We start from the raw sequence: 21716 nt of genomic DNA, 5'->3' as shown, positions 1-21716 counted from the left end.
CATAGTAGTTAGAGAGAGTTTTCATTCATGTTGATTCTTCTTGTTTGCATTTAGTGTACTGTAAGAAAATAATGAGAGGAGCTTTCTGCAGTCTTTTGAAAGAGAAAGAAAAAAATTATAGGGATGATGTCCTTAAACTGGGAATTTTACCCAGGTTCTCCATAGCGTCATATATATATATATATATATATATATATATATATATATATATATATATATATATATATATATATATATTTACATATACATATACATATACATATACATACATATACATAAACATACATACATACATACATACATACATACATACATACATACATACATACATACATACATACATACATACATACACATAGTAAGGGTCAAGTAAAGTAAAGGGTAACAGTAAAAAGGGTGACAGGAAAGATTTATGATGACACTGTTCAACGTCACATAGCAAGTCAACAAAAGTTGTATATGTGTTAAAAGGAATGGCTTTGTCAACAGAAAAACGTACTTTCTTACATGCTTTGAGAACAAAATTGACACAGAGGTTCATAATGGTTTGGGAGTGTATGGAATTGAGAAATAATTCAAATTTTACAAACAATATTTAGCACTCGACCATGTATTTTCTAGTTGCACATCAACAACAAAAGGAAAGAAAGAAAACAACACGTGTGAAAAATAAAGTCACTTGCTGTACAATTCTGCAGCAGAATTCAGCTGCCAACGACTGCTATTAAGGGTTGCTTAGCCAGCAGGACATAATAAGTTTATCCAAATCTGTTTATTAACAAGACCCTTTTTAGAGCTTATGGAAATGTGCAGGTAAAGCATAGCAGCTTTGGGATCTGGTTACCCTCTGGTTCCTGCTGCTGTGGTTTTTAAATGAGAGGGTGATAAGCAGAGTGGAGGCACCTGCTCCATTCTGTTTCTGCTATCACTCGAACAGCTGCCCCACAGCGCCCACTACAGCTGAGCCCTAACCAACAAACTTTAAATAGAAAGTCTGCATAAAGCTCTACTTCTCAAAAGGAAGAAAACTGGGAGCACCACTGACGCTGCCTGAAAGGCTCCAGATTAAATGTGAATTTTAAATGTAAATTTAGCCTTATAAATTTTGTGTAAAACTTAATCATTTACCACTAGATTACATTTTACTCCTTGCAGCATGAAACCAAAGCCTTCTAATTAAAAAAGAACTTTTTTAAAAAGTTAAAACTACTTATTTTTAACTAGAGTGGTTAATGAGAAGTAAGTTGAGTACAAAGTTGCAAATTAAAATATCCACTACCACATTTCAGATCCCATCAGTACTATTAAACATGTCACGCCAGTCCAGAAGCAGCTTGTGACTGTCGAGAAAAAAAAGGGTCTCAACACTCGTGCTATAGTCTTAAAGTATACTTCACTTGAATGAGTCTGAAAATCTGGTTTTAGACTGTGACACTGTGATGAGGCGATTCAAAGATGCAGTTTGATACGTGAATGCAGGAGACATTTGTCTCCACACACTATGATGAAGATAAAAAATTTGGATGCACTATGCTATAGGACATTGCCTGAGAAATTAGGTATTCTTTATATTTCTGAACTGCTGACCAGTAATTCTGTTTTGCATACAACTGTAAAAATACAGTAAAATTCCACAATCACATTGCATTATTTCGTTTTTTGTCATTTACTTAAAAAAAAGCTTAACTGATATTATACAGATATTGAACAAGAATGTGACACAATAATAGTAATAATTTGAATTTACACTTCAATATTGGGCAATAAACAGTCAACTATCAACAGATACACATATTTTTTTCCTTTTCCCTTTTCACATACAAAAAGCTCAGGGGACACAAATTTTATCATTCTACCATCATATTAGTGCATGGTTAAAAATGTTTTCCTTCTTCAGGCTAACGCCTCTCACTCTTGGCAAGCCAACAGAGAACAGACTCTGATGCGAAGCCAAAAGGAAAATAGAAAGAAAACAAAGAGTGAACCAGTGGCATTCTTAGTTTCCCATCCGTCTTATATGACTAGTAGTCAGTTCTTGCTGTACAATGCTGAGAGAAGCGAGAAGAGGACCACAGTTTGCATCAGAACTTGAGCAGGCAGAGTGCGATTACAGTCAGCAGGAGGCATAAGGAACTACGGGGAAACGGTGCTGTCCCATTCACATCATGTATTGCACCTGGACCTGCAGAAGAAATGAACAATGCACCATTGTTTTCTCTTTTTTGAATATGTATGAAGGTTTTGTACTCATAAATGGTAGAATTATTGTACATAAAGGTGCTTCAGTTGTTATAAAATTATGGAAAAGTAGAAGATGGCCAAATAGCATACAAAGCGTGAGTTTCATGTAATGTTTATGTGAATACCAATTCTTTCTTTTTTCTTTTTTTTTCTTCCAGCTAAGACATTTAATGTATTAATATTCTTACCGTACAGGATTATACTGGCATTGGTGATTCCCATCGTGTTCATGGCAACGCAAGTGTAATTCCCATAGTCTTCTTCGGAGACATTAAAAAAGATGAGCAGCGACTGTTTACCTTGATTCTCGATCTTAACCCCATTTAGTCCATTGAGGAGTCTGTAAGAAACATAGGAGCAGTTTTCAATGCTTCTGGTGATGAGCGGTAAAGATGGCCAATGTGTTTTTCTTGCATAATCTGAGAGGCTATGTTTTTGTCTCCTCAAAGATTTTATAAAATTTATCACACATATCTGATGACCCAAGAAATACAGTAATAACCAAAAGTTAATTTAGCAAAGGACACATAAACCTTTTTTTCCTTCCAACTCTCTTTTCCCATTTCAAGTCAATAAGAAATGATTTTGTTTTTTTTCTGTGAAATATGGAAAAATGAAGATAGAGGACAGAGGATTTGGATTGTAGTCTTACTGTATTTGTTCAACAACTAATATGCAAGAATCAACATCATGAGAGAATAGAGTACCACAATGCTCAACGCTTTTGAGGCCCAGACATCAATGTGTTTGGGTGTGGAATTAACAAATGAACATCAAAACAACTACAGAGCCTGTGAAAGTGGTGGCCTGAAAAATAAGAGCATCATTACCCACTATAATACACAGTCTGTACTAACTTTAAGGGAAAGGCTACAAAACAAGAAAATACTGCATATGGCTGGAACCATCTCCATCAGAGCAGCCAGGAGGAATGGGCCAAAACTTCAGCTAGATATTGAAAGAAGCATGGGAAGTACTACCCAAAACATGAGAGCCGAGGTAGACAAGATTTAAGCTAAGCCTAAAGGCAATTCTACCAAATAAACTATCCTAAATATATATATATATATATATATATATATATATATATATATATATATATATATATATATATAAATATTATATATTAAAGACAGATTATTCAATATGGGCTATTTCAAATAAACGAAACCCACAGTTTAAAGATTACAACAAACCATGTCATTTCTGATTTTCTTTCAGTTCCAATTTGTTTTAAGTCAGTAATAGAGATGCACTGAGATCAGAGCAGCAACTTGCCTGCGGTCTTCTTTGTACCACTCAAAATCTGCCCTTGGGACCGCGGAGGCTTCGCACTGCAGCACTCCCTTTTGACCAACTGGAGTACCCGTACTCCTTGCCTTTGAAATTAAGGGAGGGTCTGGAAAACAAAGCAATAACAAGTTCATATCACTGGACATAGCATCCATGCCATTCATCCATCCATCTTCCTCCATCTGGATGTAGTAACATTGTTTGATGTTTTTGGATGCATCCTTATTCTGTTCATTCTTGACTAATCAGATGGGCTTTGAAACAAACCAACCCAAAAAAATGATTTAGAAACCCAGGAGGCGTTTCAACGTTTTTTTAACACCTAGGTTGAGATAGGGTATCACTTCCTGCAATAAAACCAGCAGAGGTATTGGCTGATGTTTAATAATTTAAACAAGCCATGAATATTTCTGTTCCCCAAACTTCACTAACTCTCTCACAGTTTTACTGAGATGGTCTATCCTGACCCTGTGAGCTGTGCTTCTACTGCAGCTTAAAGGACCACCAGCCAAGGGTCTGCTATTTACAGCACCACACCTGAAAAAGCCTTCTGGCTGCGAAAAACTGGCAATCACTCCACCCTTCTAGCCGCAGTGCTGAAACGCAGCGACCCATTAATGTTTTGACATCCAGATGTGCTGTAAGAAGCACCTGTGTGTTTCCCTGTCAGTGCTTTCAGACCTTCTGGAGAAGAAGTACAGTCAGCTGCTGCTGCACCAACGCCATATCTCCTCATCCCTCATCCCACGCAAGGAGAGTTTATATAAAATAATAAATGTATTTCTAAAATTATTGATTAAGAGTCTGCTCAGCCTATGCTAGCCGTTATAACATCCTCATCCGTAATTGTCCTGCTGCCGCGCTAAGCAACCAGCCGTTTGTATTAATCCGGCTAAATGCCACTGTCATTTTTGACGTAATGGTTTGTCCATTATTTTATATAACCGGTGGTGTGCACGCACACGCACGCACGCACGCACGCACGCACGCACGCACGCACGCACACACTTTCCACTTATTTCCATTCCATGTTTTAGTTATTTGCTCATGTGAAATGTATTCTAAGTAACATTGATTGATCATCTGTAATACTCTGATTAAACTCAGGTATAGTTTAATGTGAGAAGTTGTTTGTGGTTATTGTGCATGTGTTTGTGACCCCTGGTCACAGACTGGCACCCAATGAACAACAGCCACTTTTATTGTGCTTTTTAGTTATTAGTTCTGGATTTTCAGGTGGTGCTCTATTTTAATTCATTAACCTCTAAGTCAATTATTTCTGTTATTAATTTCACAAAAGCGCAGCACTTTTAATGTGAATTGAAAAACTGAGAAAGAATCAGGACCTTTAACAGAGTTTGATTTATTATCTTGGAAAGCATTAAAAATCAACTACATATAATGTGTCTATCAGAAAAGACTAGACCATAATATCATACTCTGAAAGTAATGTTCCCCTCATACTTTAACTAAAAAGCGAAAATGTATCTTAATGTGACACTGTGACACTTACAGTTTACAGTGACTTGCACTGTTCTGACATCAGGGTTTGAGATGTCATTAGAGGCCACGCATTCATATGATCCTGACTGCTCTTTGGTGACGCCTGTCAGCTCCAGATGTTCCCCCTCCGTCACAAATTTATAGGTGCCTGTGGAGAGAAAGGACACATAAATAAAAAAATGCATATACTGATGTGTTAGCTAGAGTTATCCACCTTATTCTGAAAGATGAATGACCTGCAATTATGCTTGAGATATATATATATATATATATATATATATATATATATATATATATATATATATATATATATATATATATATATATACATACATATATACATACATATATATTAATAACTGACAATGATTGTAGATAGAGGTATTGTATCCAACTGTAGGTGGAATCTAAAACACAAGCTTCTCTTTGGTCAATTGGTTTATACAGGGAGAGAAAAAAAAAAGATTATGATCTGCCTTGCTGAGAGTTGGTCATGGAGATAAGCCTGTTTGAATTAAAAAATACACAGTTTTATTTTCTCTAATTGAGCATTTAACAAACTGCTGAAATGATAGAAGTGTATTAGAGATAGGGGCACGATTGAAACTTCCTCACAAATGCACAGCAGCGCTGTGTTTTAGCTTAGCAATAGCTGAGTCACACAAAGCATCTGCACAAGCTAATGGGCGAGGGGGTGCAGACTGTTACTGAAACAACAGCGATGAACTCTCTCAGATAATATTGAAATAATAATAAACAGTGTATCTCCAGTCAGAGGCTTCTTCGGATCAACTGCAACACAGACCACATCAGAAGATCCCACCTGCCCACAGCTATAACGCTCTATAATGACTTTATGAAGACATTTAAGTAAGATTTATATATACGGTAGTTTTATTGAATTGAACTGAATGGAAATTACTTATTAAAGGCAAAAATATTAAAATTTCCTCTCTCTGATTCTCTTATTTGCTCCTTCTCTACTACAATGATCATTTCCACTTCAATTCAACAGGGATATAGGCTCTTAATCTGGGTATTTTTTTAAGCTTTTAAACTCTTGATTGCTACTCCTGCTAGTGAATAATTGCTGATTGGTATTGTATCGGCCTTTTCTTTTTAAAAGCTGGTGTAGAAGGGGGTGGTCCGCTTCACTCACGTTTATAAAACTTTAGGTCACCAAGCTTTTAAAAAAATCATAACCTTTATCTTTACGTTCCAACTTGTTCCAAAGTATTTTATAAATTATTGAGACATCCAAAAGCAAACGAAACAGTCTTCCATGGCAACAACAACTTAAATAACGTGGTCAAAAAACTGTAGACGACACATCCTCGTAACCAAACATTTAGGTCTTCCATGTCGCGCAAATGTTCGCTCCAACGTTCTCCACTTTGGACACTAAAAAGTTAAAGAAATCATCGAAGTCAGCCTTAGAGGACACAGGCACTGTGGGGACCATTGGAAAAACAATAGATGAAATAGGATCAAATAAGACCTTAAGATTTTACTTATTTGAATCTATGAGTTTGGAGAAATATTCCGTTCTGTCTGTATGTATAATATCATTCAAGTAGGCCCTTAGTTCCTGTGGTGAAGTTTTTTAACTTGTTTAGTTGATTTCCACAGGGGTTTACTTTTCAACAGTTTTTTTTATTACATTGGTTTTGGATTAATTTATCCACGGACAACCTTTTTTGTGGGGAACATGGACAGATTTCAAAGGTGCCACCACATCAAGAATTTCAGAGCAATAACTATTAAAAAAGCATCACTAATGACATTGCAATCCCTCATCAAACATAGATTAAACAAATGAGAAAACTTCTGAGGGAATATCCTGAGAAATAATTAGTCCTTGGACCCTCAGTTTTGGAAGTGGTGAATACAGGGGATGAAGTCAAAAAGTACACAGAAATTATCAATCACACACCAATATGTGTGTGAAACACACACATGCACATACTGGTAACATCTAGGCCAAGTTAAAGATGAGATCCAAAGGGTGGCCTTTTATGTGTATCATAATGGGAATATATTGTATGTATAGACACACACACACACACACACACACACACACACACACACACACACACACACACACACACACACACACACACATTAATATATATATATATATATATATATATATATATATATACGTATATAGTGTATATATAGCTCTTATTCTAGTAATATTAGCAATAATTGTGTGTCTCTCCCTGTCGTTCTTCATGACATGTGTTTAATGGTTTTTCTGTCTTCCCTTCTGAAAATGCTGAATCCCAGTAGATTATCTGTTTCTGTTTTAGGCGCAGGCCATAAACCAGTTCATAGGTTGTAAACCAGGTCACCAGAAATAAAAGTCTGAAAGTGTATTGAGGATTTTGTAAAACAGACCATGGGCTCTGATTTTGCTTTAATGTATACTTTGTTTGTGTGTGTTTAACTTTAAAGGAGCCGTCTGTAAGAAATGGCCAAAACTGGTACTGCAGTCACTTTCAAAATATTGTTGAGCGGCGTGTACCCTCCCCCTCCTCCCCCCGACCAGAGGTTGCCAGGTTGGCTGCAGAATGCAGCAGGAACGTAGGCTGCCATGGCTGCGATAATTAGAGCCGAGCTGGCAACCCGGATGCCGAAACAATACTGACTTTGTGATTGGGAGATAGGTGGAGGGTGGAGCTTCAGAAACAATACTGACTTGGTGATTGGGAGATAGGTGGAGGGTGGAGCTTCAGGCCAAAACAAAAAATGACAACATAAACATCAGTTGAGGGCTGCAACTCCTCTTTTTAAACTGGAATATCCTGGCTTGAGTGCTGTTGTCAGTGACATAAGTATTTGAAATGAACATGATTTTTAAATGTCTGTTGACATATCAGGGTCATTTTATGATTCGTTTTATTATTGCTCTTACATACAGCTCCTTTAAGTGACCTCTTCTCCCTTTTGTTGAGATGAGGGTTATTTCTTACTTCTCTCCCTCAGACGCTGTTATAAAATGGAAAGACAACTTGCTGTCAGAGCACTCAGGTAAGGTAAGTAAAATAAACTGCTAATATTCCACCAGAGTTAGTTTGATGATTTCATTCTATTTTTTTCCACAACAGTCGATTTAGAAAAACTTTTCAAAAAAGTGAAAAAAAAGGATAAGCAATGCTGTCATGTGAGCAGAGCTATCGCATCAAGTTGCCAATGGCGTGACACTATTTTTTTTAACATATTATAGCATTTTTTTGGCCAAAGTAGTCAACTAAATGTGATGTCTCACATTTAGGATCCATTTCGTCATCTCAAATGACAAAAAAAATCAACAATTCAACTGTCATTTTAAAAGTAAGACAGTGAGACAGTAAAACAAGCTGATTTCAAGTTACAAATTCATTCACAAAACAAGTAATTGTTTTCTCAAGTGAATCATTTGTAGCACAGGAAGTTGATGGTGAGTGTTACTGACATTTTTACTTCTTCCCTTGCTGGTGTCTCATATTATGCTTTTTTCTTGCTGATGCCTATCTCATATTCTCATTTTAATTAACAACAAATCAAATGCCTATTGTTTGTCTGGTTTCACAGCTTTGACACAGTCCTCCTGTCATAATAAATGTTGATTTTTCTATGACAATAGCAGTTATCAAAGCTATGCATAAGCAAAGGGCTACTCCCTAAATGCAGTGCATACCAGATTTACTCACTGTCTCTGGCACTCATCTAGCATATTTCAGAAGTTTGAGTCACAACCTGAGCACGAAGTCTGGTAAAATGAGATGCTTTGATTGAACACAGCAATAATACGTTTTTCCTCCATCATGCCTTCAATTTCCTGGAACCTATGTTCAATTTGATTGGCTGGCATTTAAGTTGTATAGCTGCAAACTGGTTGTCTGACACCTATTCTGAGGGTTGAAGAGTTGAACAGAATTCAAAGTCAATGACATCATTCTGACATCTTCACCTCTGATGTGAAAAAATGGTCCTGTGCTTATGCAGCACTTTATAGATCCAAGTATGTCGTCTTGCTGTTGCCTTCTTCGAGCTTGGGTCCTCTACCAGAGACCTGGGAGGCTGAGGGTTCTGCTTGGTATATTTGCTGTTTCCAGGACTGCGCTTCTGTGATGTTGCTCCTGGAACATGCTGGAGCCAATCTCACAGCTTTGAAGTCAAAGCTCTTTTGCCTTCACCTTTCGCATCTTTTCCATCTTATCCTTCAACACTTGATATTCCTCCAGATTTATATGTTCCTTCTCCTTAATGTTGCTGTCACTTAGGATTAGTACATCTTTCACTAATGCTTTCTACAGGTGTTTGACGACCACCGCAATGGCTGGTTAGCCATCACCTTTTTATTAGTCTGGATTTGGAAGTCCCAAAGAATATTTGGTAAATCCATTTTTCCCCAATATTTCAAATATCTCCCATCTTGATCTTAGAGGCTTCTAAGCCATATTCAGTATATATGTTTCAGTACACTATTCCAGATACTTGATTATAGTGTTCCATGTATTGTTGACCTGCCAGCATCTTACACCCCATTTTTTATATGCTAGACTGTCTTGGAGGGATCTTTACACAGTCTGCAGCTGGGGTCTTGTGGTGTGGCAGACCCTGGCCTCCTTCACTGTTGTGCTCAAACCCTGTTCTTGGTTTTATGATTAACGTCTCCACACTGTCATTCAGTCCAGGCTTTTTCTAGCTACTGGTACTTCTCAATGTCGGTTTCTTCACAGTTTTATGGAGATACGTGTTTTGCATTGGCTTCTTCTTCCCTGGCAGTTTTCCCTCAACCTCTTCTTGTCCTAATCTTCCAGATTTCTGCTGAAGTGACATCCACTTCTGGGTGTAGGGTTCTAGATATGTATTGTTTCATCCTGGATGTTGACTTTAAAGCTCATTAATCCCAGCCCTTCCTTCCTGCGCTTTGTCTGATCTTTCAGTCATTCAGTCCATACAATCCTGCTGAGTTAGTAGATTGAACTGTATAACTTCTGTAGTGATAAACAATAACAAAAATAAAACCACTAAGAAGTTAACAGATGTAATTTATAAAAAAAATAACAAAATCATCCGGATTGGATTGTTACTCTGTAACTACACACAATATATTGTTTTATTGTTTCTTTTAGTACAACATAGTCCTCATAAAGTCCCCCTACATTTAAAATACTTTTGCATGTCAAACTAAACTGTTAAAAGTATTTAAAATATTATTCACTTTTTTTAATTTTGATGCCTGACTGAATAACAAATAGACAGTAGTATAGGCGAGAACCTACATAAGCACTGGATGTTACCAAATTATAATTGTACATTGTTTTAGTTTCTAGAAACAAAGTTATGAGATGTCGTAGATACTGTGTGATTACATTGCTTTTAAATGTTTCATAAATTCATGATGTGAAATATCACCATCTTCAGTCATTTTTCCTATATTCTTGATCATTTACTTGGTACAGGCAATGTACATATTTCACACTTGATGATGGTGAGGAGAAGAAAGAAGTGAGTGACTGCTGGAGTATCAAACTGAGGGTGATGTGTTGTTGCTGATTACGCGATCAATATAGTCCATATATTACTGTTGTGTGGGACCAAAGGTAGAAAGCTTAAACCCAGCACTCAAATAGGAAGCAGTTACAGAAAACTCATTTGCCTTGAGCCTTGAGAGAAACTATGAACAAACTGCCCTGTAGAAAAGTGAAGCAAGTTACTTTTTTCTTTAATGGCAAAGCAACAGGCAAGGTGAACATATGGATGGACAGAGACAGTTAGGGCTACACCCATTGCTGTATTAAAATACAGTGTTCTTTAACAAGTGACTTTTTTGATGCAGTAATGTAATTATCAACTTTATAAAGGTAAGTCAGTCATTCTGCGATCATTATATGAATATTGTTATTACGGGATTAGAGGTAGCAGCTGGGACTGTTTACATTATTTGTGTGCTTGTGTGCGTGAGTGAGTGAGTGAGTGAGTGAGTGAGTGAGTGAGTGAGTGAGTGAGTGAGTGAGTGAGAGAGAGACAGAGAGAGAGAGAGAGAGAGAGAGAGAGAGAGAGAGAGAGAGAGAGAGAAGGCTTGTTTCCACTAGCAGGAGTTCAGGGACAGGAACCTTTATCAGGGCCAACTGTGTCCTCAGCCCCTTCAACCAGCGTGTTTCCATATTTTTTGGAGTTCACAAACAGACAGTAGAAGACTGAAGAAACACGTAAAAAACGGATGCCACTTGCTTCGTTTTTTATTTTTTAAACATACACCACTGTCGTAGCAATTGAAATGAAAAGAGCCCCCCCCCCCTCCGGATGTTATATTGGATAATATATTTTGGATATATTGGTGTAATAGACCTGAACCAAGTCGTTGGTCCATCCATTATTATTTTCATCTACTCTCTAACTGTAACTGTAACTAAATGTACTCATAGCAAAGTGTCTTTGGTCAAAATGTTTAAATGATTTGTGGTCACATGATAGGGCTGAACCTAATTTCCTGCTTTTACAATACCCAATCAGCAGAAACCTCCCACCAGGTAGCCCCTCTAGGCCAAAAGATGTCCCTCTGCTACTACAAGAGAGTTTATGCCCACATTAGTAGTCCTATATACACAGTCAAAAAATAATTTGAAGGGAGCAGAGGTGAATAAACCCAATCAATACATTGCTGACACCAGTTGAGTCTGAACCCCAGAATGCAGAAGAAAAGTGTGTAAAATAATGACCACACATGGAGAAAGCATCAATTTTATAATATACATTTCAACATAATTTACCCTGGTGAATGCAGATAATTATTCATAATGGTAACACATTACTCTGGATACACAAATACAAAAACAATCCTCATCATCATCAACACCCACATCACCGGTCTGCAGCATTGGTCATAATTCTAGCACATCAGTGCCAATACAGCTTGACTGGATGACTAATAAGAGAACCATTAAAGCACTGGATGGCAGCTGGCACAAATGAGAATCTTAAAGCACTTGGCAGAGAACCTCAACATTAGCCATCAGCTTAAGGAGCTCTGCTGCCTAGACAACATTCAGTGAGGCAAAATAGAAAGAATAGAAAACTATGTGGCACCATTTGCAATTAATTAAAATGAATCTCACACCACCTGAGGCACCAGCTTTGGCATCACAGAATGAGTAAAGCGGTTGCCCAACGTAGTGGTCATTGTATGGTCACAAACCCTCAATCCATCCACCCCTATCTGGATAAGGTTATTATAAAGCCTTGTATCACTGTTAGGAGATCAATGTAATGGAGTTCTACGGATATCTAAGACTTCCTTTCTTCTGGGCCAGGACTTTTACTTCAATATTAACAAAAAGAGGTGTGATTGCGTCATAACTGCTGGATAAATATACAACATGTGTTTAGAGCTGGATGTGTTACATTTGTAAAACACTTAAAAAGTGAGTATGGCTATTGTGCATACATCAGTGGACTTCAGCTGTCATGCTGCTGGCTCAGCAGGCAAAGTAAAAGCAGGCCACAGTGCAGACACACTCACTTTGATCTGGGATTGGTTTCAACATTTAATCACTCCAGAAAAGTGTTGCCCAATTGCAGCCCTAGAGGGCTGCTGTCCTGCATGTTTTAGATGTTTTAGATGTGTCCCTGCTCCATGCTGGATTAAAATGAATGAATCATCATCAGCTTGTCATCAAGATCTGCACAAGTCTGTTCATCCATTTGAATCAAGTGTATTAAAGCAGGGAAACATCTAAGCATGCAGGACAGTGGCCCTCAAGGACTGGAATTGGGTGACCATGCTCCAGAATAACTCGTCATACCCTTGTTAAATTGTTTGTTGAAGAAGGCCTGCCCACATGGAGAAAACATAACAAGGACAGAAACTCTGACATGGATCGAATTTATCACTAACCTGTGTGATATTAGGCAAGTATTCACACTTTTTATGTCATTTGAGAGGGATGCACACAGAAAAGTGAATGTAATTGTTTTTTTTTAATCACAAAGAGCTTGGATATTGCCCGTGAAACCAAAAAAAAAAAAAAAAAAAAAAGAAACAACTTTTTACCGATTAGATTAAATGGTGCTACTGTTAGGAAACTTGGACATATTTTATTTTAAACCTAAAATGCAAATTATGCAAGACATTGCATGTGTGTGACTGGACTGCCGGGGACACAGGAAAGAGAATCACCTGGCTAAAAAAGGCACTTGAGGCGACTTGATATGAGGCAGTGTGTCAGCAATGACAGCAGCCAGCAGGTAGTGTTTCATGGTTTCTAACCATTGTGGAGCCCTGTGGACATTTTCTAAGCTGATTTCTGTACTCAGCAGACGGTACTTGAAACAGGTCATGGTCGATTTGATGGCTAGACACTCCAGCTACCCCACCAAGCACGGTGTCTCCCCAAGGACTGTTTTCACGCTGACACCAGCCACTAGCCCTTTCTCTTCCTCTCACCTTATTGTCACATTCCACCATTACTTCTTTGCTTGAGGCGTCAGTCTGTTGAAGGACACACTGTGGTAAAGTTTAATCTGCCATAGTCTTTATCTCTTTTTGATGACAACCTTCTCAGATGACCCTCACTCTTTTTCATCATGAGCTATGTCATTTCGCTCTGGGAATTAAATTAATAATGTATCCCTGAACTGAGTTTATAGAATAAGTAAAGGACTTGCCAATTGCTTCTTCAGATTCATCTATGAGATGTGAGCTTTCCTGTCTTTCACCTATCTCACCATCCGTCTCGTAAAATTATTTCCATGAAGTTGTTTATTTATAGAAAACCTTCCACTCAATGAGGCTGGAACAGGATTCACCTTGGGATTATAACCATCTTTCTGTACACCTTTTCACCTAATCTGTCTTGCTCCCTTTCACTGTTGACTCCATTGTGCTACACTCTTCTCACCATCTGTGTTCCTTTTACTCAGAAGCACAAAACCCACACATAATTTAAGGTATAATGAGAGGTATAAATTGAGACATCAGTTTATATTATGAGTAGAGCTGCTACGACGCATCATTGATTACGTACGTGGATAGAGTGCATCGATGCGTCACATGTACACAAAGTGTTGTTTGAGTCTTAAAAGATGAGACTTGGTTTTAATCCATAATGAGCTTGTGCTCAAATCTAATGTACAAACGAACATCATCGCCTGTAGCTACTCTTGTTCATCGCTGGTCTCCCATCATACAACATAGTCATATAACTAGGTAGTTCCCTCTACTGGTCACATAAGATATCACAGTTGATTAATTGCCCATCAACACACACAACACCCTGACAATAGTGAGTTTTTCAGGGGAAAACCCAACAAAATGGTGCCCTGTACGCTCATTAAAATCGAAATGACAGCAGCACAACTGCAATGCGTGACCGTCTCAAAAGAAAACAAAGCGGCGACACTACAACAATATGAGCATTTACCTAATTATTATGTGACAGTAAATTAATTAGCCGTATAACATTGTTATTTTATAATTTCACATGTAAGTCTGCGGGTTGATGATTTTCTATTGTAAAAAATAAAACGGGTGTTAATGTCATGTTGCCAACTGTTATACAGTATTTCAGTATAACAGTTGGCAAATATATATATATCCCTTTTTTGGTATCACCTGGTAAAAGATCATTAAAGATTAAAAAAAGTAACATATTTAACATGAATTGTGCAGTGATGGAAAACCATTCAGACTCAACACTGGGAAGAATTTATGTTCGGCGTTGAAGTTATTTTAGATTTATGCAGATTGTTCCAAATGAACCAAATGATGCCCACTTTTGCTTTGTTTTATGTCTGAAATTAATAAAAAAAAATTCCAAAGTAAAAGGTTATATGAATAGTAAAATGTATTATTTGTTGGCATTTAACAGAAAGATGTATCAAAAGATTGAAATTATCATAAAATGTATCTAAAACAATAATCAACAGATCAATAAACAAGAAAATAATCGTTAGTGGCAGCCCTAGTTATGGGTTTAGTTGACTTGACTGTAGGGCTGGGCGATTTTGGACAAAAATAAAATCCAGATTTTTTTCACTGAAAACACGATTTTCGATTTCGATTTCGATTTTTTTGGTAAAACTACAAAAGACAATGGAATAAATTGTTTCAAATATTTTATCTTTATTTTTAAAGAAAAATAGCAAACAAATTTCCCTATTGGGAATGAAGTGCAATTGAAAGATGCTCTAAATCATCCTTGAGTTTAGTAAAGTGACAACATTTACAATTTTCTTGACCAAACAAAGATGAATAGACAAGCTCCGTCTGTAATGCAGCCAGCTGCAAAAAAGGAAAATCGATTTTCCGATTTTCCTTTTTTTAACATCGATTGTGATTAATAAATCCGATTTAGATTTAAAATCGATGAATCGCACAGCCCTACTTGACTGTAATGAACTAGTGGCATGCCCAGAGTATACCTCTACCAATGGTCAAAGACAATGGAAATAGGCTCCAGAAGACCCAAAATAGAACAGTATAGATGATTGATAGATTATTTGAATTGAAGTGAATTGTACATTATTCATCCCCAGGAAGTGCTGCAAAGAGATGTATGATTGAAATCTGCAGAGATCTCCATGAGTGCAGGGAAATGGGATTACATCACTTTGAATTTACTTTCTCACTTGAGAAAAAAAAAGCACAGGGCTTTTCAGTCCTTCGGTCAAAAAATATACATTTTCAAAGATTTAAGGTTCAGTTTCTTGTCCAATTTGTACATTAAGACTATACAATTTGGACATGGTTCAGACACAACTCAAAACAAACTATATTACAGTCTTTTATCTTCTAAGCCAATATGATATAAATACAGAATGCAGCCCTCCTGGTGCTCTGAGGTAAAGACATCTACTTACAAATAAACAGAAGGGTAACTGTCATGGTCAAAGATACGTTTTGTCAACTTGACCAAAGCTGTTGAAGTGGGCAAAACAATAATTACTCATTCTAACAATGCAGTAAATATGTTCTCATATATGTTTCCCTCCAAGTTAGGTTAGCTGTGGGTTGTGTGAGCTGCATCATCTGGGCCAGCTGTTTGTGTACGGCAGCTTATTTTAAAGACTTTGGCTTTCATTGCATGGATGCTTTTATTACTGTTTTCACCCAGTTCTTGATACGCATCTGTTTATTGTTATTAATTAAAGGCTGCATGAAGAGATGAAGTGAGATGCATTTTTTTCAGTATTTTATTTCCTCAGTATTTGGAAGCCATACTACCATCCTCATTTATGGAGCACTTTCAGCTGCTACAGCGCACCAAAGTAAATAAAAAGATACAAAATTAAAATATTAATAAAACCTGTATAAAAATGAATGGATAAAAATGAAAATAAATAAAATAAAATCAGATTACATTCAAAAATATATATATTTTTACATGACATAAAAACAGCTAAAACAGCTAAAAGTCAATGTCTTACATGGTGCCAAAGGCCAAGGAGAAGAGGTGGGTTTTAAGACGTGTCTCACCAGCACGGGCTGATCACTCCACATTTTTGATCCAACAGCAGCAAATCCACAATCTCTTCTGGCTTTACTCTTTGTTTTTGGCACATTCTGACCAGCTGACCTGAGAGAGTGAGGCGGTGTGTAAGGATGTAGAAGCCCACAGAAATAGGTACTTGATAGCAAATAAGAGAATTTTAAAATGGATCCTAAAATGCACAGGCAACGCATTGAAGCAAGAATGGGCAGAATGTGATCTCTTTAGTGTGTGCCAGTTAAAAGATGTGCAGCGGTGTTCTGAGCAATCTGCAGACAAGCAGCAGCAGACCCGCTAACGAAGAGTGTGTAGTGATCCAGGCCTGGTTTATGGCATCTTGAGTTACAGACGTTTCCCAAACCAAGGGCAATGAAGTATACATGAACTTTCTAAGGGAGGTTACACGGAGTAACTGACCCCCAGGCCCACCACTAAGAAATATACGTTTGGTCAAACCAAACAAAGATGTATTTGAAAAGGTACCCGCAGTGCCTGGAATGAGTGGGGGAGCAAAGCGTTTAAGCCATAAAACTGACTAAAAGGACAAGAACCAGGCCTTTACCTCCCTCTCAAACAGTCCACAGCTCTGAGACCAACTTTAAAATTGAATGTGTGAATTAACTTTGGTTAAGAAACCTTCAATATGATTTTTTTCTCTTTTTAAACTACAGCTCATGTCTCCATGTTCACCACCATGGTTGAACTATCGATGTCATAAAAATGTTCTGTTATTGTTCGTTTCATGCTTTGTAAATGTTATCAGGTCCTTTATTAAGTCATAAGACCAATGTAAACCAGTATCTTATATCCATTGAGCTACATTATGCATGATAAACCGTAATGAGGTTATGTATATAAAGTGTCCAAATATAGAAATCAATCTATCATGTTAATTAGCTGAAATCTATATGGTTCTTTTTCTTTTTTTTTATCCCAAAGAAATAAAGAGGAGAACTAAAGTTTAAATTGTGTAACATCAAACTCTGAATAGATCTAAGATTGGCTGATGTGCTGCTGACCCCCATGAGGGGCGTATTAACCCATTGAAGCAAAAAGCCGCTGTCTCCTCTCACTCTCTCTCTCTTTTGCTTCTTCTTACACTTTAAGGCTCTTTACACTTCTTTTCACTTTGTAACTTATTTTTAAATCATTTTGATCTTTTTGAGCACTTTTTTACTTTTTCCCATTTTTATTTTTGGAGTCAACCTTTTACTTTTACTTTATGTAACTTGAATTTTTGCAACTTCTTAGTTTCTTCTCGACTTTGACCATTTTTCAAGTCCTAACCTCTTTCAGATTGAAAGCCGACTTAATTAATTTTGATAAACTTTTAAGATCATTCTAGGACCTGCTTAATTCTCTTTTCAGGGGAGTTTAGATTTTTCTTATATATTTTTGAGTTAAGTTTGAGTTTTTCATTTCTGGCCTTCCTTTTTGGTTTGCACTGCTCACCAACAAGCAAGGAGAAACTCCCTTGTCCAACCAGAATCTTCCAGTATAAAGAGTCTGTATATAGTAATATATTATATATATATATATATATATATATATATATATATATATATATATGACTTTTGGTCAGGAAAACCTCTCTCCCTCCAGTTCATTTCCCGTCTGTGGGTTAGTTAGTCTAAAGATCCTACTGTATAAGTCCTATAATCACCGTATTAAGTCATGTTCTCTTCCCTATGTACATATATTGTAGAGATAACCACATTTATCCGTCTGTTTATTTGACCTTTTAATAAATGTTCCTTGAATTAATCCTTTGTGATGTTTATTTGATGTATTCAAACCAATCCAGATTAGAACCTACTTTCAGACAGTTTATTTCTCCTTTGTAATCAAAGGTGGTGCCCCAACGAGTTTAATAAATTAAGTAGGATCGCTATAAGTGCAGTAATTCAGCCGACTGGTGACAAATGTATGGATTTATACTTATTTAACTTGGTCCGCTGCCTCAGCTGGAAAAAAACTCGACTTTGTGCTGTGATCTGGCTGTCAAGCTTGAGGTCAGAATCAATTTTAAAACCAGGATTTGTGATGGTTGGTTTCATGTATTGAGACAGGTAGCCATGCACCACTTTCCCTTTTCTCCAGATACGGCTACAACAACCAAAAGTCAAAGTTATCTAGTTACAGGGAATTTGCTTGGGAGATCTTCAGATTAGATTAGATTAGATCTTTATTGTCATTGTTATATAACAACGAAATTAAAAGTGCCATCAGTCAGTGCTAAAAAATAAATAAATAAATACTATAGTATATAAAACATTTACACACAACATAAAATAAAACAAATAACTGATTAAAACCAGTAAAAAATTAAAAATAGCCTACACATGCACACAATCCTTCATATCAGTTTATAGTTTGTTTTTGAGTAGATTAAGGTTTGTTACAGCTGTAGGATAAAAACTGTCTCTGAATCGGTTTGTTATTGTTTTTACTGCTCTGTACCGACTACCTGAGGGCAACAGTGCAAACAGAGAGTGTCCAGGGTGATATGTGATATGTTTTGCCTTTTTAACACAGCGCTCGCTGTGTAACCCTGGATTCACACTGAAAGCGTCACGAGCATCAGAGGCAGCCGGCTGCCATTCATTTTTATCTTAAAATATTGCATTTTCCAAGAAAAATAAAATGTATGCCACTTCTGACACCATGTTACGTTACTATAAGCTTAACTATCTTAAAATAACGAGATAGAGTAAATAAAATACACATTTCTCGCTAGAAACATTATTAAAATGCATTTTAATGCCAAAACTATCTTTTCTTTTTTTTTTTTACCTTGTCTGCACACATATTATTGATTGATACCATGACGGTAGAAACCAAAAGTGTATATATGTGCATTATTACTGTATGTAATATATACATATATATACGCACACATATGCGTACACATACATAAATATACACATACAAACCCAGTGTTTTTTTTTTGGGGGGGGGAGGGGGTGGGGGGGGGGTGACGACATCCACTGCCAATCCAGGAAGCAGGAACACACGGAGACACACGTCAAGCACTGGAAATCTGCAACAAAAAACCACAAACAAAGCACGAAACCGGCACGGAGCCATCCAAAACACGAACAGCATCGACCTAAATCTTGAGATCTGATCGCAGTCTGAGCTAAGCTATCGCTACCGCTACCTAAACCCAAAAACTAGAGAGCCAGCATGCAGGTGAACAAGCCAGTGTGTATGTCTATGTGTGTGTGTGTGTATGTATATGATCATGCATGTGTGTGTGTGTGTGTGTGTGTGTGTGTGTGTGTGTGTGTATGCATGTGACTAAATGACTATATGTGCATGCGTGTGTGTGTGTGTGTGTGTGTGTGTGTGTGTGTGTGTGTGTGTGTGTGTGTAATAAACCAAACAAAGCTCCACCTGAAGTGTATCTATATCTGTATCTGGTGCCACGAAAAATAGTGGTGAGAGGTCGTGGGCATTTCACAGATTTTTGTATACTTCAGGTTGGACAAAAGGCACGTTGTTTCTGTATTTACATAGAATGTGCAGTGTTGTCAACTATGTTTTGCCGTTTATGGATGCAGTATGTTTTCCGACTTGTGCAACATTCTTTATACGATCAGATCCAGGGGCGCAGAGCAGGCCCCAGTACAGAGTCAATCCTCTTTGTTCAGATGTTTTGAATCACTGGATCTGATGCTGATGTTCCAGCAGATTACTGCAGATTAAACCACACTCTCTTCCACAGGCTGACTTTTATAATAACCCAACGGTCTCTAAATGGCTCAGAGTGAATGTGCTTCTTCACAGAGCATCCTGCGGAATGAACAATCCTACAATATTACATTATGTAAAATAAATTAGCTAAACATTTTGTTGCTAAAGACCACTGAATGACTATTTGTATAGAAAAGCTGTTATGAATGGGTGCCGATTGTAAAACATGACAAACGAGCATTTGTTCTCATTCAAATTCAGTAAGTAGCAAAATAATAAAAACTCAAATTGTACAGCTCCTTACCATTTCAAAACAGGCTTTTGATCAAAATAATTTTCCACATATGTCTCCTCTTTATTCGACAATTTTGCAGTCACCACTTTCACTCAAAGAATGAAACTCCAGACAAGAGTTGATGAATTGAGTAGTAAGAATACTTTAAAGCTGTTTAAAAAACATACTTTTGACATTAACCATTAGAGCTCAAGTGGCACAGTTGAGTGCCAGAAGGACACCCTTTGCACATTTCTGTAGAAATAATAGACAACTCCTTGTTATAGTGTGTGCGGTGGGGGGTTGCTCGGTCTCTCTTACAAAATGCATATACATTAATCCTGAATTAATATTTAGAATCATCTTCAGGATACCTTCTCTGAGACTGTGGCTCTGCTGAAGATCATCATCACAACTCCTGTGACTACAGCTGAATCCACAGCTAAATCTGAGAGGTGCTTGCACTGAAGAGAATCAAAACCTTCCTCAGGGACACAATGACACAGCATCGTCTTCATGCATTGGCCATGCTCTCTGGAGAAGAAACTTGTCAAAAACATTCCTGACTTTAACCATAGAGTCATTGAGAAATGTGCTTCACTTAAAGGAGCCGTCTGTAAGAAATGACCAAAACTGGTACTGCAGTCACTTTCAAAATATTGTCGAGCGGCGTGTACCCTCCCCCTCCTCCCCCCGACCAGAGGTTGCCAGGTTGGCTGCAGAATGCAGCAGGAACGTAGGCTGAAATGGCTGCAATAATTCGAGCCGAGCTGGCAACCCGGATGCCGAAACAATACTGACTTGGTGATTGGGAGATAGGTGGAGGGTGGAGCTTCAGAAACAATACTGACTTGGTGATTGGGAGATAGGTGGAGGGTGGAGCTTCAGGCCAAAACAAAAAATGACAACATAAACATCAGTTGAGGGCTGCAACTCCTCTTTTTAAACTGGAATATCCTGGCTTGAGTGCTGTTGTCAGTGACAAACAGTAAGTATTTGAAATGAACATGATTTTTAAATGTCTGTTGACATATCGGGGTCATTTTATGATTCGTTTTATTATTGCTCTTACATACAGCTCCTTTAAGGGTAGAAGGCATAGGCGCCGGAAGTGGGGGTGCGGCAGGGGCTGCAGCACCCCCTGAAAAATTGTAATGACAATAAAAGATTGTAAATATATAAATATTTGTGGTTGCTGTTTCTGTTCCACAACATTGTAAGCCACATTT

The 21716-nt window shown here is 37.4% G+C and overlaps 1 protein-coding gene across 2 annotated transcripts in view; it reads right to left on the bottom strand.

Annotated features, from left to right (window-relative positions):
• Window positions 1–348: 348 nt before the first annotated feature.
• The window catches only part of opcml (opioid binding protein/cell adhesion molecule-like), a 564503-nt gene continuing 543135 nt past the window's right edge, over window positions 349–21716 (bottom strand). For both annotated transcript variants that reach the window (XM_061740231.1, XM_061740230.1), the window contains 4 exons: window positions 5048–5185; window positions 3520–3640; window positions 2430–2581; window positions 349–2182 (listed from right to left, as the gene is read on the bottom strand). In XM_061740231.1, coding sequence (XP_061596215.1) covers window positions 2082–2182; window positions 2430–2581; window positions 3520–3640; window positions 5048–5185 — 512 coding nt within the window. In that variant the 3' untranslated portion in view covers window positions 349–2081. The remainder of the gene's footprint in view (window positions 2183–2429; window positions 2582–3519; window positions 3641–5047; window positions 5186–21716) is intronic.

This window comes from Cololabis saira, chromosome 14 (assembly GCF_033807715.1).
Source record: "Cololabis saira isolate AMF1-May2022 chromosome 14, fColSai1.1, whole genome shotgun sequence".
Lineage (NCBI taxonomy): Eukaryota > Metazoa > Chordata > Actinopteri > Beloniformes > Belonidae > Cololabis > Cololabis saira.
The sequence above is the reverse complement of the archived record's forward strand: the minus strand, read 5'-3'. Positions and strand labels throughout refer to the sequence as shown.